This window comes from Dama dama, chromosome 30 (assembly GCF_033118175.1).
Source record: "Dama dama isolate Ldn47 chromosome 30, ASM3311817v1, whole genome shotgun sequence".
NCBI lineage: Eukaryota > Metazoa > Chordata > Mammalia > Artiodactyla > Cervidae > Dama > Dama dama.
In genome coordinates, this window is record NC_083710.1 from 29575647 (window position 1) to 29595029 (window position 19383).

The 19383-nt window shown below is 37.5% G+C and overlaps 1 protein-coding gene across 1 annotated transcript in view; it reads right to left on the minus strand.

The window, feature by feature from the left end:
• Positions 1-19383, minus strand: part of NBEA (neurobeachin) — a 649896-nt gene that overhangs the window by 252509 nt on the left and 378004 nt on the right. Inside the window, exon 38 of the mRNA XM_061133617.1 lies at positions 900-1024. Coding sequence (XP_060989600.1) covers positions 900-1024 — 125 coding nt within the window. The remainder of the gene's footprint in view (positions 1-899; positions 1025-19383) is intronic.

Sequence of the window (19383 nt, forward strand, 5' to 3'; positions counted from 1 at the left end):
AATCTGCGATATGATCAATCAAACTTAAATTTCTTAGACTATTTAAAATTAGGTGCACAGACAGAATAGCCCTATGTACACTTTTTGGTGGACAGAAATCTAAAGTAGCAGCATTTTGATTAAATTACAAAAAAATTTTTGATATTTACTATCTATTGCACATTTTATAGAGGACAATTTAGGGTGCAATTCTACTGTGGTGTGATAGCTTATGCTATCTTTAATATAGTATGGTATTTTTCAAACTTTATTTGCAATTGGAGGATTGTGAACTTACACAGGCATACAGAGGCTTGATTTATTTTATTAGACTGAAAATGATAGAATAGAATAGGGTTAAAATAGAGAATGCCATGTAGTAAGATTATTAACAAGATATTTATTTCAGTTAAATACTCAAGTATGTGCAGGTATATGCGTATATAAATAACAGTACACATGTTTGCATATATATTTCATGTATACTCACACAGTGTACATATGTATACATACCCACACAAATTATACACAACAATATATATTTGAATACACAGTTACCATAGGAAATTCTTTTAAGTGAAAAAATCTGAAAGACCAAAATTCGAAACATGCTGAAAAGGAAAGTGACTTTACTCTTGTTTTAGGCTGTGTGAGAAGGATGGTGGGCAATAACCAATTATGCAAAGTCTTCTAATCTATTACAAAGAAGCTGAAGAGTCTAACATACATCAAGTGGGAGAAATACTGGGTTAATTAAGTGTAACCTAAATGATGCTGCACAATAAAGTAGACTAAAGTAGAACATTTTTGACTTATGACATGGAGAACCTGAAAAGGTACTGAAAGAAAAAAGAACTGTCAACCACAGAGAGTCACCTCACACGGAGGAGCATTCCTGCGTAAGAGGCACCGGAACTCACCGTACTCAATCGCAGCTTTGAGCAACGCTTCAGCGTGAGTGGAGCCAAATGCATTACGGACAAACCGTCTCCTTCGACGAAGATCATCTTCCCAATAATCCAAACGCCAGAAATCATGCAATTGGCTAAGAATGGGAACATGAAAAACAAGAATGATTATTAATAATGATATATAACTGGAAATACACTTTTTCAAGTTATATGAATTAACAGACTGTTTACACAATGAAATTTAAAAGCTTTGCACACTTTCTTTTTATTAGGATTAAATATTATCTGGAGACCTGGGTTCAATCCCTGGGTTGGGAAGATTCCCTGGAGAAGCAAAAGGTTATCCACTCCAGTATTCTGGCCTGGAGAGTTCCATGGACTGTATAGTCCATGGGGCTGCAAGGAGTTGGACATGACTGAGCGACTTTCACACACTGAACCCATCAAGAACGTGAAAGGCATTATATATTACATATTATGGTAAATTTAATTCTTAATAATGAATACAATTAAATCTTTATTTCTCTAGTCTTATTGTAAAATTAAGGTAACTTTTGAGCTATTTCTGTTTTACAACTGCATTTGTATACTTATGTTTCCTCTGCAAATGAACAAACTTAAAATAGTAACATTCTCATATTTTAGGCATTATAACATTCAGGTCTGCTTTCCTTACAATGTTCCTTCTTCTACTAAAAACATTAATCACTGGGAGTTTAGAATAAATGCAGCAACAAATTACAAGTATTAATGGCACAGTTTGCATTCTTTTACACTGTTTTTAACAAGGCTTGTAAATCACAGGATAGACCCCACTACAAATAGTTTGCAATTTAATGACCATGGTTTCTCAGTAACTGAATTAAGAACTATAAAATATTGCCCACTTGGATTTGGTGGAACAATGATTAAAATAATGTGCTGAAATATTCATTGAAATAATTCCCTACTGCCCACAGCAACCTGAGAAAAGTGCAATTTTATCCATTATTAATAATACTGAATTAGAGCTGCAAAAAATTCCAGTATGTGGTAATTGTCTTGGTAAATTATTATTCTAATGCTCACAGAGTCGCTGGATGATTTTATAGCTTTCAGCTAATATAAACCATCAACAATCTTGGCCATCATTGGGTAACACTGTCTAAACTGTGTTACACTTTAAACCAATATTAAAAATCTACGTGATATTAGAGAAAACAACTGAAATATATTTGTTGTATATTGATGGAACAATTTACGATATCACTTTTAAGTTCAATTTAGTTTTGTAAACATTAGTGATAAATGCTGCTATTTGAAAAGTCTGTTTCTCTCTATATAGTACTTGGAGACATATACTCAAAAGATAATATCAACATTCTGACTTTCCTGAGCATCACCATTCATAAAAACATATAAAATGCTTTCACAGAAGGTTCAATTTCAGTATTTTTTTTGATATTTTATTATAGGAGAACACTGTGCTTGATTAAGGCAGAAACTATACAATTTGCTCATGATTATCTCTCTAGCACAATGTCTGGCACATACTATGTTTTTAATAAGCATTCAATGAATTAATTTAAAACAATTTTTGTTACTTTGAAAATCTGCAGAAAATTATAGTCATTGAGAACAAAAATTTTACATTTTATGGCTATTTAATTTTTTCTATAACTTAATTGTAAAAGGACATATCAATATAAGGGATACATAAAAACATTAAAATTATAATCATTTGAGGTATATTTTAATATACTTGTTTTTCTAGACATATAATTTTGTTTTTCTGTCAAAATAATGATTACTTGTTGATTAATTGTTACAAATAGTGTACCTCTGTCATTAATTTAAAACAGGATAATTTCTATCCCTACAAACACAAACTAATTCTAATAGTTTGAGGAAGACCACTTGCTATAATGATTTTCCTTAAAAGTATGTTAAATTTAAGTAACCAATTTCACAAGCAGAAACCTGATATCTGATGTTTTCGCCAATATAACTTAAAAATAAATTGGATGATACATATATACAAAACAAACATAACAAAACTCTGAATGGAGCATGGAGGGCGGACAGGTTAAAGACCACAGGGCCTGAGACAAAGTGGTGAGTTCCTCCCTATTTTATTTTTTTGTCTCAGATACCCTAGATTTGGAGGCAAAGAAGCTAGCAATCCAAACAGGACAACAGGTACAGACAAAAAAAAAAAAAAAGGAAAAGCCCCATAAAAGCATGTTTCTCTAGCAGAAAGATGAAGAAAAGGGTATCCTAGGAAGACAGGAAACTTGAAGACAATTACTGTACTCCAGCCAAACACCACAGAGAAGCTACGCCCTCCACAGACACACACTAGCAAAGGATGAGTGTGGAGTGTAAATCTGAAACCTCATGATGGTCTAATGGGGCGGCCTCACATCCACACTGGGGTGGTGATATCAGAGAAAGTGAAATAGGAGCCAGGACTCTTATCTCTGCTGGTTGCTGACCAGGTCCCCTCCCCGCCAAAGGAGTCAGTGGAAAACCTGTGGAGAGCCTGCATCGCCTTCCCCTGTGGACAGGAATGAGGTATCCTTCTCTCTTTCCTATGGGATGGTATCAGAAGGAGGCACAGTAGAGTCAGGACTCCTACTACTAACGGAAAGCAATGAGGCCATCCCCCAGTAGTGGACACCATGTGGGGAGCTGGAACTCCCACCCCTGGGAAGCAGTAATGAAGAGTTGCCCACTCCCTAGATGTCAATGGAAGGGAAGTGGGGAACCTAGATTGCTATCTCCACCTGGTAGTGAAGAGGCTGTTCTCCCCACCTGCCCAGGTGGAGCAATGTAAGAGAAAGTCAACTAAAATAGAAGAGTTAAATGAGATAAAATTATCTCAGAAAATAATAATTTAAAACATATTTCAATTTTGAATTACTTGTTATACCATGAATCTGGAAGATCTCAAATGGAATGTACAAAGATCATTAATAGATGCCAATGCTGAGATGACAAGGATATTAGAATTTCCTGACAAGGATTTTAAACCAGCCATGATGAAAAAGGCTAGGCTTCAGTGAGCAATTATGAACATACTTGAAAGAAAAAAATAGAGAAAGACTCAGCAAACAGTTCCAGCAAAATAAATAAATAAAACAGATGATGTAAAGAGGTACCAAATGGAAATTTAAGAACTATTAAATAAAGCAAACAAAATAAAAACCTTAGTAGATGGGTTTAACAAAAGAATGAAGGGGACAGAAGAAAAAAAAAATTAGTTAACCAGAAAACAGAACAATAGAAATCAACCAATCTGAAGAGTAGAGAGTAAAGAGACTGAAAAAAATTGAACAGAGCCTCAGAGATTTATGGATTACAACATCTAACATTTGGGTTATTGGAGTCCTGGAAGGAGATGAGAAAGAAAGCAGGACTGAAATAGAGTCTGAAGAAATAATGGCTGAATACTTCCTAAATTTGAAAAAAGAAAAACACAACATAAATGTGTACAGATTTAGGAAGCTGAGTGACCATAATAAACCCAAAGAAACAGTAAACCCAAAGAAATATATGCTAAGACATGCTGTAATTAAAGTTCTGAAAAATAAGGACATAGGAAAATGTAAAAGGCAGCCAGAGAAAAATGACATCTCACCTATAGAGGTAAAGCAATTAGAATGACAGCGTATTTCAAATTCAAAGCTACGGTGGTCAGGGGAAGTGTAAAATTTTTGCTATGTGCTAAAAGAACTGTCAACCCAGAATCCTACAAACAGTGAAAATACGCTTTAGGAAAAAAAAGAAATGAAAATATTTTCAGACAATGAAAAAGAATTTGTCAGCCTCAGAACTAGTCTAAAAGAATGGCGAATGGCAATCATAAACACAAGGGAAGCAAGAACAGGCTTTACTTTTCCTCTAGTGTGTTCTCAAAATTGACAACACAATTTTGTTGTTGAAGCAAAAATTACAGCACTGCCTGATGTGGCAGTGTTGTGCCTGAATTGTGCACAGAGGTAATGTTTAAAACAAATATAAATGAGGGAGGGTAAAGTGATGTAAGGGTTTCACCGATAGCTCAGCTGGTAAAGAACCTGCCTCCCAAAGCAGGAGACACAAAGAACGTGAGTTTCACCCCTGAATCAGGAAATATCCTGAAGGAAAAGGCAACCAACTCCAGTATTCTTGACTGGAGAATTCCACGGACAGAGGAGCCTGGAGTGTGCACACACACACACACAGATGAAAAATTTCTGTACTTCACTTGGACTTGTAAAATGACACCACCAGTAGACTGAGATGAGCTATGTACATAGAATGTAATAATTAGAGCAAGCTAATTATTGAGCTATGGATGGAGGTTTGTGACATTATACAAGAGACAGGGATCAAGACCATCCTCAAGAAAAAGAAATGCAAAAAAAAAAAAAAAAAAAGGCTTTCTGAGGAGGCCTTACAAATATCTGTGAAAACAAGGGAAGCGAAAAGCAAAGGAGAAAAGGAAAGATATTCCCATTTGAATGGAGAGTTCCAAAGACTACCAAGGAGAGATAAGAAAGCCTTCCTCAGTGATCAATGCAAAGAGAGAGGAAAACAATAGAATGGGAAAGACTAGAGATCTCTTTAAGAAAATTAGAGATACCAAGGGAACATTTCATGCAAAGATGGGCTCAATAAAGGAGGGAAATGGTATGGACCTAACAGACACAGAAGATATTAAGAAGAGGTGGCAAGAATACACATGAGAACTGTACAAAAAAGATCTTCACGACCCAGATAATCACAATGGTGTCATCACTCACCTAGAGCCAGACATCCTGGAATGTGAAGTCAAGTGGGCCTTAGAAGCATCACTATGAACAAAGGTAGTGGAGATGATCTAATTCCAGTTAAGCTATTTCAAATCCTAAAAGATGATGCTGTGAAAGGGTTGCACTCAATATGCCAGCAAATATGGAAAACTCAGCAGTGGCCACAGGACTGGAAAAGGTCAGTTTTCATTCCAATCCCAAAGAAAGGCAATGCCAAAGAATGTTCAAATTACCACACAATTGCACTCATCTCACACGATAGTAAAGTAATGCTCAAAATTCTCCAAGCCAGGCTTCAGCAATACGTGAACCGTGAACTTCCAGATGTTCAAGTCAAGCTGGTTTTAGAAAAGGCAGAGGAACCACAGATCAAATTGCCAACATCCACTGGATCATCGAAAAAGCAAGAGAGTTCCAAAAAAAATATCTATTCCTGCTTTATTGACTATGCCAAAGCCTTTGACTGTGTGGATCACAATAAACTGTGGAAAATTCCTCAAGAGATGGGAATACCAGACCACCTGACCCAACTCTTGAGAAATTTGTATGCAGGTCAGGAAGCAACAGTTAGAACTGGACATGGAACAGCAGACTAGTTCCAAATAGGAAAAGGAGTATGTCAAGGCTATATACTGTCACCCCGCTTATTTAACTTATATGCAGAGTACATCATGAGAAACACTGGGCTGGAGGAAGTACAAGCTGGAATCAAGATTGCTGGGAGAAATATCAATAACCTCAGAAATGCAGATGACACCACCCTTATGGCAGAAAGTGAAGAAGCACTAAAGATCCTCTTGATGAAAGTGAAAGAGGAGAGTGAAAAAGTTGGCTTAAAACTCAACATTCAGAAAACTAAGATCACAGCATCTGGTCCCACCACTTCATGGCAACTAGATGGGGAAACAATGGAAACAGTTACAGACTTTATTTTCTTGGGCTCCAAAATCACTGCAGATGGTGACTGCAGTCATGAAATTAAAAGACATTTACTCCTTGGAAGGAGAGTTATGACCAGCCTAGACAGCATATTAAAAAGCAGAGACATTACTTTACCAACAAAGGTCCATCTGGTCAAGGCTGTGGTTTTTCCAGTAGTCATGTATGGATGTGAGAGTTGGACTATAAAGAAAGCTGAGTGCTGAAACATTGATGCTTTGGAACTGTGGTGTTGAAGAAGACAAGAGTCTCTTGGAGTGCAAAGAGATCCAACAAGTCCATCCTAAAGGAGATCAGTCCTGTGTGTTCATTGGAAGGACTGATGTTGAAGCTGAAACTCCAATATTTTGGCCACCTGATGTGAAGAGCTGACTCATTTGAAAAGACCCTGATGCTGGGAAAGATTGAAGGTTGGAAGAGAAGGGGACAGCAGAGGATGAGATGATTGGATGGCGTCACTGACTCAATGAAAATGAGTTTGAGTAGACTCCAGGCACTGGTGATGAACAGGGAGGCCTGGGGTGCTGTGGTCCATGGTGTTGCAAAGAGTTGGACACAACTGAGGGACCAACTGAACTGAACTGAATTATTGAGCAACGTAATTAGAGCAACACTAAAAAGCTATACAAAGACATATGTTAAAAATGACTATAGCTAATGAACTATCAGAAAGAGAAATTAAGAAAAACCTCATTCACAACTATGTCAAAAAGAATACCTAGGAATAAAATTAACCAAAGAGGTTAAAGACCTGTATGATGAAAACAAAGACACTGAAGAAAGAAATTGAAGTAGAAAAAAAAAAAAGGAATTATATTCCATGCTCACAGATTGAAAGAATTGATTCTGTTGAAATGTTCATATTATCCAAAGTAATCTATAGATTCAATGCAATCTCCACCAAAATTCCAATGTTATTTTTCACAGAAATAGAATATAGAATCTTAAGATTTGTATGGAACCACAAATGGCGCAAATAAACAAAGCAATCCTGAGAGAGAGAGATAGCAAAGCTGGAGGCATGATGCTTCTTGACTTCAAACTATATTACAAAGCTATACGAACCAAGACAGTATGATATTGACATAAAAACAGACACACAACTTAATGAAACAGAATAGAGAGCCCAGAAATAAATCGACATATTTATTTTCTCAGTTAATTTATGGCCAAGGAGCCAAGAGTACACAATGGAGAAAGGACAGTCTCTTCGAAAAATGGTGTTGGGAAAACTGAACAGCCACATGCAAAAGAATAGAACTGGACCAATCTTACATGATACATGAAAATTAACTAAAAATGAGTCAAAGGCTTTAAAACGTAAGACCTGAAACCATAAAACTCTTAGAAGGAAACACAGGCAGTAAGCTCCTTGACATTTGTCTTGGCAATGAGTTTTTGAATTTGATATCAAAAGATCCCCTGGTGGCACTAGTCGTAAAGAACCTGCCTGCCAGTGTAGAAGACATAAGAGACATGGGTTTGATCCCTGGGTCAGGGAGATCCCCTGTAGAAAGACAAGGCAACCCACTCCAGTATTCTTGCCTAGAGAATCCTCACAGACAGGGGAGACTGGAGGGCTGCAGTTCATAGGGTCAGAAAGAGTATGACTGAAGTGACTTAGCACACATCAAAAGCAAAGGCAATAAAAAAAACAAACAAGTGGAACTAAATCAAACTAAAAAGTTTCTGCATAGAAAAAAATCAGTAAAATGAAAAGGCAGCCTATCAAATCAGAAAAAATATTAGGGAACCATATATCTATAGCTGATGAGAGGTTAATATCCAAAATGTATCATGAACTTGTAAAACACAAAACAACAACAAAAACACCAAACAACCTGATTGAAAAATGGTCAGAGCATCTGAATAGACTATAATAATAAAAACATTTTCATCTGTAATTTCTAAAATCTAAAATCTATTTTTTTTTTTTTTTGAGGGAAGTGGGAATTGAGAAAATTTTGATATTCTCTGATTTATTCTTCTGGTATTTTCCCTATTTTCTATGTGGAAACTATCTTGATATTACTAAGAGTCCAGTCTTTGATCATTTGCAGGGTTTTCAATATTTGAACAGACTCTTTTAAAAACTCTGAAGTTCTGTTTCTTTTGAATCATGCTTGTTTTTCTGTTTATCATTTAAAGATAGTATGAGTACAAGACAGGTATTGAGAGTTGTGCTTTCAACTCTGAGTAAACAGTATCATCCAATAAAATGAATATTCACTTATTTCGTTCTCTTCTTTCTTCAATGTTTTCATTCAAAAATATATTTACTGAGTACTTATCCTGTATTAGGCAATGTTCTTGGTGTTGGAGATATAGTATAGCAACTTAATATGTATAAGATATATTCCTTTCCTTTTATTCTCACTCACACGCTATTCACCCTGCTTTCCCACTGAAATTGAATATGTATTACTGAACCTTTAACTAAATCACTCCTCTACCACACCTCTTATTTAATATTCCAACATATGCATTTAGCTATATTCTTCTGTAACATGTGAACTATTCCAGGAAAAAAGATAATAGAGACTACTCTAATTTTTAAAATTTTAATTAAAAAATTTTAATTTTGAATTAAAACATAATTAATTGAAAAATTTTTAACTTTAAAACTACTCTAAGTTTTCAATAAGTTTTAACCCTAGATGTGATTAATAATTTGCAAGCACCATCAAAAATTTTTACTCTGTGATGTACCTATTTAGGTCACTAAATTTTGAGTACTCTGAGACTCTTTTAATACCTCACACAAGGTCAACAAGCACTTCTTTTCCTGAAGGAGCGCTCATTCAGGTTTCCTGCTCTTGGAGAGCATCAGGCGGTCACACAGAGGACCCTCTGCCAGCACTCTCATGGCTGCACAGGCAGTCACACTGCACTGACATTTCACTTGTATGTGCAAGTTTATAGCAGCTATGATCTCACACGTGACACCTCTAATGATGTCAGCTGGGAGGATGAATGTGCTATAATACGTACTATTTCCCAATATTTATTTATTTTTGTCCTTATAGCTTTGTTTTGCCTTTCAAGACTGACTTGTAGAAACACTGAGCATTATATATACATTTTATTCATGATTGTGATTTTACAAGTATAGTACATAATTGCCAGAAAAGAGGAGGTACAGAGCCAGTAATTAACGAAGGGAAGATTCCCAGTTAGGTTGTATTATGATAATTAACGTTACTATCAATGTAACTATTCACTAATTGGACTTTGGTGTTATTTTAGCACAAATAGGGGTTCAGGAATCATCATTTTTCTCCAGGAAATTTTTGATAGTTACATTTTAGACTTATTAGAATGCACTCAATTTTCTTAAAAAGGATATCCCCCCTCCCCACTCCCCATCCTGGCCAGGAATCAATCACCTTCATAAGCTAGAAAGAAAAATGAATTTACCTGGTAAGGCATAATTGAACAATTAATTGGTTACTTGATATTTGATAACGAAAACTATCCCGTGGAGCAGACAAAAGAGTAAAAGGAACAAAAGAATATTTTGCTAAACATACACACAAAATACAATCAGAACTGAATTTGGGCTTGGCTAGAGAACTGGTGGTGATCAGTTGAGCTCAAGATTTCTGGGCATGACCTAATTCTGTCAAGATCGACCAAAAACACAAATGCTAACAGACTAATAGTTAAAAATTGTTATCCTCTCCTCCTCCAAACACACTGTAGATGGCATTTCACCATCTGTTTGGAAATAAAATGTCAGATGTGAGTCACTTCCAGACAAAAGTTTTAAGAGTCAGTGAGAATTCATTGTGTTCCCCTCCCTTTGTTGTAGCCAACAAGAAAACAAGCACTGATGTGGAGTCTCCCATCATTTTCCATCCATGAGTGACTTCAAATTTGCAGAGATTCCCTATTGAAGGTCCTATGTCACTGTAGTGTAATCTAACTCCAGAACTGAGGAAATTCCTAGAATAATAATACTTACAGAAGGGCCAGTATTTACTGAGAGATTATGGTATTCCAGGTACTTTTCTAAGTAGTGTATGTAGTAAGTCATTTACTCTCCATAAACTCCCTTTGAGATAAGTGAGCTCATTTTACAGGTGAAGAAATGGAGGTGCAGGAAGCTGAATGGCACGCCCAAGATTAAGCAACCAGTAGGTGGCAGAAGTATCTGTCCTCACTCCAGCTGACTTCCTAGCTCACACCACACTGCCTCTAACAGTAGAGAGAGCAACCAAGAAATGGACTATCTTGAGGATATTACTCTGAAAGCATCAGCATAGCTGTTTACTGCTTCTGTATAACCAGAACTAATTATTCTAAATGAAAAATGATACTTGAGAAGTACATAGAATGCGCTTTGTCTATTCTGTAAGGGCATTCATTTAGTACAACAGATATTTATTAAACACCTGTGGGCCAGGCCTAAGTCAAGTACTAGACATGCATGCTGCTGCTGCTGCTAAGTTGCTTTAGTCGTGTCCAATTCTGTGCAATCCCATAGACGGCAGCGCACCAGGCTCCCCTGTCCCTGGAATTCTCCAGGCAAGAATAATGGAGTGGGTTGCCATTTCTTTCTCCAATGCATGCATGCATGCTAATTTGCTTCAGTTGTGTCCGACTCTGTGCGACCCCACAGACTGTAGCCCACCAGGCTCCTCTGTCCATGGGATTCTCTAGGCAAGAATACTGCAGTGGGTTGTCATTTCCTTCTCCATGGATGAATATAAAGACATGATTCCTATCTTTGTGCAGCTTTCAGTCCATTTCATAATGTAAATAAATTTATAGTTTTTTTTTGGTAAGTGTTAAAAAGGAAAGAGATGAGATATTCTCTTTAATAAAAATGGGGGAAACAATTTACCATATGAATGGATGTGCCAGTACACAAGCATGAGTATGCCAATGAAATATGATCACAAAGTATGTTGGAAAAACAAATTCTGTATTTATTGGCACTTAGTCCTCCTCCGTAAGAAAAACCATCAACCTTTTATTTAAGATGTCTGGTGTGCCACTGAGTCAATTCCTAGTGACCTATATTACATCAATGTTATGCATATGTACATACATACACTCTAAAGTATAAATCAACATAGATAAATTTGACATATGTCTAGCTATTAGTAGTGTTCTGACCCTCCTATGTACTACTAAGCACTTCTCCCAAAGTTTCATTTCTCTGACATTTTTATATCCTCTCTGACCTGAGGCTGTGTATTATATTTGGTGATTTAAATGACAAAGTGATTGGTGATGCTTCTGAAAAATGCATTCTTCCTGTCTCTGCAAAGTGTACCCTCACATCCTGACACTGTAAAGTCAGTTTACAAAGCCAAATCCTAGACTTTGGTCCAGGGTTTTCAAGTCAGGCTAGTTTGTTCCCTCTCCCTGCATTACTGAACCTGGAAGGAAAGATACTATTCCAAATACATCACGGGGGATGCATTGCAATGTCTGTCCATGTCATTTGTTCCCATGCATACCAGTGGGGAGTAGTTATTGTGAATGATGATTTTTGAGACACTCTCTGAAACATTTTGGATTCACAGAGAGGGAGACAGTGATTGATGAATGTATATGAATTAAACCAGACTTCCAATTAAATTTAATAAAGCTTTAAATGAAAAAAAAAAAAAAAAAGTGAATGTCATTAACCTGGTCAGGAAGATCACCTGGAGTAGGAAATGGCAACCTGCTTCAGTCTTCTTGCCTGGAAAATTCCACGGACAGAGGAGTCTGGTAGGCTACAGTCCATGGGGTTGTAGAGTCAGACACAACTGTGCAGCTGAGCATGCACACACATGTAGATTGCACAAGCCATACTTAATAATGAGAAAAGTTTTGTTAGCAGCCAAATCAAACACCTTAAAGGCATGAAGAAGAAAGTGGGTAGGAAAGTAAACTTTTTGCTTAAAATTTTGTTTCCATTACAGGTTTCTTACTTTAGTCAGAGTTAAGTCTAACTTTCTCTTAATGTTGCTACGCTTCAGGATGGTTCCATGGGTAGCTTATGCTACCCCCTCCCATCCATTTCCCTTGTATTGTTTACTGCAGTGACAATCTGTTGAACTTCTTTTCATCATGTTTGCTTCTAATTTACACTTTTTAATCAAAGAAAGAAAAAGGTAGTATCATTTGGTTATAGTATAACAGTATAATCTTAGTCCTAGTGCATGAAAAGCAAAACCTTTCAGCATAAAATACACTGCACAAGAAAACCCTTAGTTTATTCAAGGTGACCTTTGAAAAGCCACAGTAATGTTGTCCAGTAATTTTAAAGAGATATATTTATACTGCAAATTTGAAGGTAGACAGATGTCTTATTTGGTAAAGGGCAGAACAAATCATTCAAGAAAATATCATTCTGTCCTTAAAGTAATTAGTCATATCTGATGGCTTATATTTCTTTTTTATTTATTATTGAATGAAAAGTCTCCTAATTGAGTACTGTATGTTTTATTTGACTCTCTAATTTGCATTTTGCTTTCTTCAGGGAAAGCAGTTTTTTCGAGGACAAAAATGTTTAGGTGATCCTTTTGCTTTTCGGGTGCACCAACGCTCCTTGTGAGCCTGCTTTTTTTGGTATTGTAAGGAATACAGTGGTTTTGAGTCTTAAGGCATAGTTTTCCATGTGAAAATCAGACGAGAAAAATAAGCCCATAAGCATCTGGTCAGGTTCTATATACTTTTGGAAGACACGAGAATAGCTACTTTAGGTGTGGAGTACAAGAAACTGGGCTCAATCCTTACAAAACACTTATCTGCAATGTTTGTAAATTCTGAATCTCCACTAGAGGAAGAGGAACAAATACAGGCATCGAGTATCTAGCAGAGAGGTAGAGCTGGTTCTTGAGCTTTCTGTAACCAAGAGGTGAAGAGGAAGGGCCTCCCCATTGGAGTCTTATTAACTCCTTTCTTGTAAGGGTTACCTTTACCAATGAGGTCGCCCGGTGAGATCAGAAGAGGGGTTCATTTCAGTCGCTCAGTTGTGTCCGACTCTTTGCGTCCAGGCTTCCCTGTCTATCATCAACTCCCAGAGCCTACTCAAATTCATGTCCATCGTGTTGGTGATGCCAGCCAACCATCTCATCCTCTGTCGTCCACTTCTCCTCCCCCCTTCAATCTTTCCCAGCATCAGGGTCTTTTCCAGTGAGTCAGTTCTTTGCATTAAGTGGCCAAAGTATTGGAGTTTCAACTTCAGCATCAGTCCTTCCAATGAATGTTCAGGACTGACTTCCTTTAGGATGGACTGGTTTGATCCCTTTCAGCCCAAGGGACTTTCAAGAGTCTTCTCCAACACCACAGTTCAAAAGCATCAATTCTTTAGCGCCCAGCTTTCTTTATGGTCCAACTCTCACATCCATACATGACTATTGGAAAAACCCATACCTTTGACTAGGCTGACCTTTGTTGGTAAAGTAATATCTCTGCTTTTTAATATGCTGTCTAGATTGGTCATAGCTTTTCTTCCAAGGAGAAAGTGTCTTTTAATTTCATGGCTGCAATCACCATCTGTAGTATTTTGGAGCCTGAGAAAATAAAGTCTCTCACTGTTTCCATTGTTTCCCCATCTAGTTGCCATGAAGTGATGGGACTGGATGCCATGATCTTAGTTTTCTGAATGTTGAGTTTTAAGACAACTTTTTCACCGTCCTCTTTCACTTTCATCAAGAAGCTCTTTAGTTCTTCTTCGCTTTCTGCCATAAGGGTGGTGTCATCTGCATATCCGAGATCATTGACATTTCTCCCGGCAATCTTGACTCCAGCTTATGCTTCCTCCAGCCTGGCATTCCCCATGGTGTACTCTGGATATAAGTTAAATAAGCAGGGTGACAATATACAGCCTTGACATACTCCTTTCCTGATTTGGAACCAGTCTGTTGTTGCATGTCCAGTTCTAACTGTTGCTTCTTAACCTGCATACAGACTTCTCAGGAGGCAGGAAAGGTGGTCTGGTATTCCAATCTCTTTAAGAATTTTCCACAGTTTGCTGTGGCCACATAGTCAAAGGCTTTGGTGTAGTCAATAAAGTAAAAGTAGATGTTTTTTGGAACTCTCTTGCTTTTCAATGATCCAACAGATGTTGGCAATTTGATCTCTGGTTCCTCTCCCTTTTCTAAATCCAGCTTGAACATCTGGAAGTTCATGGTTCATGCACTGTTGAAGCCTGGCTTGGAGAATTTTGAGCATTATTTTGTTAGTGTGTGAGATAAGTGCAATTGTGCAGGAGTTTGAATAGTCTTTGACATTGCCCTTCTTTGGGACTGGAATGAAAACTTACCTTTTCCAGTCCTGTGGCCACTACTGAGTTTTCCACATTTGCTGGCATATTGAGTGCAGAACTTTCATAGCATCATCTTTTAGGATTTGAAATCGCTCAACTGGAATACCATCACCTCCATTAGCTTTATTCGTAGTGATGCTTCCTAAGGCCCACTTGACTTCGCACTCCAGGATGTCTGGCTCTAGGTGAGTGATCACACCACTGCGGTTATCTGGGTCATGAGGCTCTTTCTGTGTATTCTTGCCACCTCTTCTTAATATCTTCTGCTTCTGTTAGGTCCATACCAGTTTTGTCCTTTATTGTGTCCATCTTTGCATGAAATGTTCCCTTGGTGGCTCTAATTTTTTTGAAGAGATCTCTAGTCTTTTCCATTCTATTGTTTTCCTCTATTTCTTTGCATTTATCACTGAGGAAGACTTCCTTATCTCTCCTTGCTATTCTCTGGAACTCTGCTTTCAGATGCATATATCTTTCCTTTTCTCCTTTGCCTTTAGCTTTTCTTCTTTCTCAACTATTTGTAAGGCCTCCTCAGACAACCATTTGGCCTTTTTGCATTTCTTTTTCTTGGGGATGTTCTTGATCACTGCCTCCTGTACAATGTCATGAATCTCCATCCATAGTTCTTCAGGCTTTCTATAAGATCTAATCTCTTCAATCTATTTGTCATTTCTACTGTAAAATCATAAGGGATTTGATTTAGGTCATACCTGAATGGTCTAGTGGTTTTTCCTACTTTCTTCAATTTAAGTCTGAATTTGGCAATAAGGAGTTCATGACCTGAGCCCAGAGGCAGAGAGGCAGGCTTGCGACAGCCAGAGGCAGAAGGCAAGGGGTTGTTACAATCTCAGCCCCAGAGCCAGCATCTTCCACTGAACTGTGAGCAGGCTCCCAAACCACAGCTTCCTGAGATCCTGGATGACTGACATCTGCCAGGAGGGTTGCAGCCTGAGATCACAACCGGGAAACTAAGTGGCTAGGACTGGGGAAGTGATTAAGATGCATGGTACACCTGGGACAGTGTGCTCACCAAACACCTGGTTGTTTGAGCTGCTCAGGCCTGGGAAGGGCACAAAACGCACGCCCAACCCACAGAGACTAAGCCAGAACTGTGTCAATGTTTCCTGCGTAGATACGGGTCAGCAGTGGCCTGCCAAAGGGGCTTTGGGTGCAGCAGACCTGGGTATGGCATAAGCCCTCTTGGAGGAGCTTGTGATTAACCCCTCCATAGAACCACCAGAACTTACAGAGGACTGTGGAAACAGAGTTTTGGAGAGCACAAACAAAACCCTGTGGGCACCAGGACCCAAGAGAAAGGAGCAGTGATTCCACAAGAAACTGACCCAGACATGCCCATGAGTGTCCAGAAGTCTCTGGCAGAGACATGGGTCAGCGGTGGCCTGACTGAGAGTCAGAGTCACTGAGTGTAGCAGTGTGTACATGGGACCTTTTGAAGGAGGTGTCATTATCTTCATTACCTCCACCATAGTTTGGCCTCAGGTCAAGCAACAGGGAGGGAACACAGCCCCACCCAGCACCAGAAAATTGGATTAATGATTTACTGAACACGGCCCCACCCATCAGAACAAGACCCAGTTTCCTCCTCAGTCAGTCTCTCCCATCAGGAAGCTTCCATAAGCCTCTTATCCGTACCCATCAGAGGGCAGACAGAATGAAAACCACAATCACAGAAAACTATCCAATCTGATCACATGGACCACAGCCTTGTCTAACTCAATGAAACTATGAGCCATGCCTTGTGGGGCCACCCAAGACAAACAGGTCATTTTGGAGAGTTCTGACAAAACATGGTCGACTGAAGAAGGGAATGGCAAACCACTTCTGTATTCTTGCCTTGAGAACCCCATGAACAGTATGAAAGGGCAAAAAGGTATGATACTGAAAGATGAATTCCCCAGGTCAGTAGGTGCCCAATATGCTACTGTAGGAGTAGAGAAATAATTCCAGAAAGAATGAAGAGACGGAGCCAAAGCAAAAACAACACCCAGTTGTGGATGTCATGGGTGATGGAAGTAAAGTCCGATGCTGTAAGGAACAATATTGCACAGGAACCTGGAATGTTAGGTCCATGAACCAAGGCAAACTGGAAGTGGTCAAACAGGAGATGGCAAGAGTGAACATCGACATTTTAGGAATCAGTGAACTAAAATGGACTGGAATGGGTGAATTTAACTCAGATGACCATTATATCTACTACTGGGCAAGAATCCCTTAGAAGAAATGGAGTAGCCATCATAGTCAACAGAAGAGGCGTGGTTCCAGCAAATAAGTGGAAAGCTTTTATGATAAAATAGTTTAAAGGACATCTTCACTTTTATAACTTTCACTTTCTATACCTTTTCCCTTTATTCACATTTGCTAAAAAATAGTGGTTCCAACATCAGGAACAATTAAATAAGGAGGCAGGGCTGGAGAGTAGAGAAATCAGTTCCAAAAAGAAAAACAAAAACAACAAAAAAAGAACTTTATTCAATGAGCTCTCTGGGACCCACATGATTAGCAAATACGGTGAACTGCATTTTCACTCTTTGCTTCTTTAACCAACTTTTTTTCTGACTCATTCTGCATTTATTACTTATTTTTGGGCAACAGCATACAAGCTTTCTAGTGCATCTTTCCACTCCTTTATGAATTTTCTTCCTTCTTCAGTAGAGCTAGTCTCAATTTAAAGAAATCTTAAGGCAGAAATAATTACTTTTATCTTAATTAGGCAAATTGTAAAGTTACTTATGAAACATTTAATTCTATAAAGCAATTATCCCACTTGAAGAAAGGAGATATTCTTTCATCTTAATAATTATTGCTGTGCTGGATAGGCTTAAATAATTTTAGAAATAATTAAAAATTATTTCCCATAAGACTTCAGAATTTGATCACTATAAGAAATTACACAGGAAAGAATTTGCTTAACTTTGAGGAAATTCTTATGCTAAACTGTATCATTGTCAATTATCTTTAAAATTACATCTATTACTGCAAAGTAAATGTTTTTAATAACATAAAAAATTTCATATAAAAGATATATTAGTTACATAACACTTACATGCCTGATATTATTTAAAATGAAGTTTATGATTTCACTGCTACATTTTCTAAATCTTGGTTTATTTATAAAACGGGGATAAATAAACCTACTTTATAGAATTGTTGAAAGGAAGGCATTTAACGTTCGGCCCTGTGCATGGTACACAGAAGTAAGCAGCAGTAGCAGGAGGCAGAATAGTTAGAAATAATTTCAAATCCAGCCCTGCCTCTCACTTAGGTAAATGACAGCTTGTCTACAGTTCACATTAAAGTTCTTTTTCAGTGCTTGCTACAAGTCCACCAATAAATAATAATTAAATCAGCTCTTATACAAATTGGATACAGTTATGTATTTCTATTAAACAAGTTTGCCAGAAATTTGGATGTATTTTTGAAAGGTCTAGCATTTTTTAATCCAACACCTAACTGTAGTGACAGTTACGCAGAAGTAATAAACCTTTTATCATCCTCTGCAGGGTCCCTGGAGTGTTCCTCTTTCCAGTATCATCACCCCTACTGCACTATTTAGAACCTTGGTTTCCCTCAGAGAGTCCCCCAAACCTGTGCTGTTCATTCCTAGTCATACGCTATTCCTTTCATTTAAATGTACATGCTCATCCAATTAGCAATTAATTGTGCATTATTCTTTGCCATGTTTCGGATCGTTTTCTATCATATGCCATTATTCTCCAAAACAGTCTTGCTTGTAAATTTGGCAATTAAATATTTGACTGTATTCTGGCAGATCTCAACTTTTCATTTCATTGTGTATTTATACCTTGACTCTCTTACTACACTGTAAACAACAAGACACCAGAGTTTCTGATTTATACAGCTTTGCAAGTCTATGGTACTTTAGAAGAGTTTGCAAATAATAGGTAAGAAATAATACTTGTTAATTTAATTGTTCCCTCATGGTGTTTTCATGTAATAAAATTAGATTTAACTTAATTTTTTTCTAAATCTTTATTATTTACTTTTTGGTAGTGTCTGCACGGCATGTGGGATCTTAGCTCCCCAACCAGGGAACGAACCCAAGCCTCCCTCATTGGAAGTACTGAGTCTTAACCACTGGACCACCAGGAAAGTCCCTAGATTTAACTTTTAAACAAAATTATAACAGCGACAAGTCTTGAAAAGCAGAGCAAAGCCACCAACTACTAAACATGCTAATAAATTTTAACAAAACCATACATGGTTTTTTGTCCTTTACACCAATACACACTAAGTGGGGTGGAAGAAGTTATCAAAATCTCTTAGAGGCTTATCATGCATAGTAGAAGGAATGATTTACCAGTGACATATTTAATCCAAATAGAAAAATAGAACAGCAAATTAAAATCATGGTGACAAATTAGTGAGCTTTGTGAAATTTGTTTTATGGTACATGATCATTTCAGTAATCAAACACAAGCTGGTCCATTTGTATTTGATTCATTCTGTTATTTGTGAGGCATGCCAAGAAAAA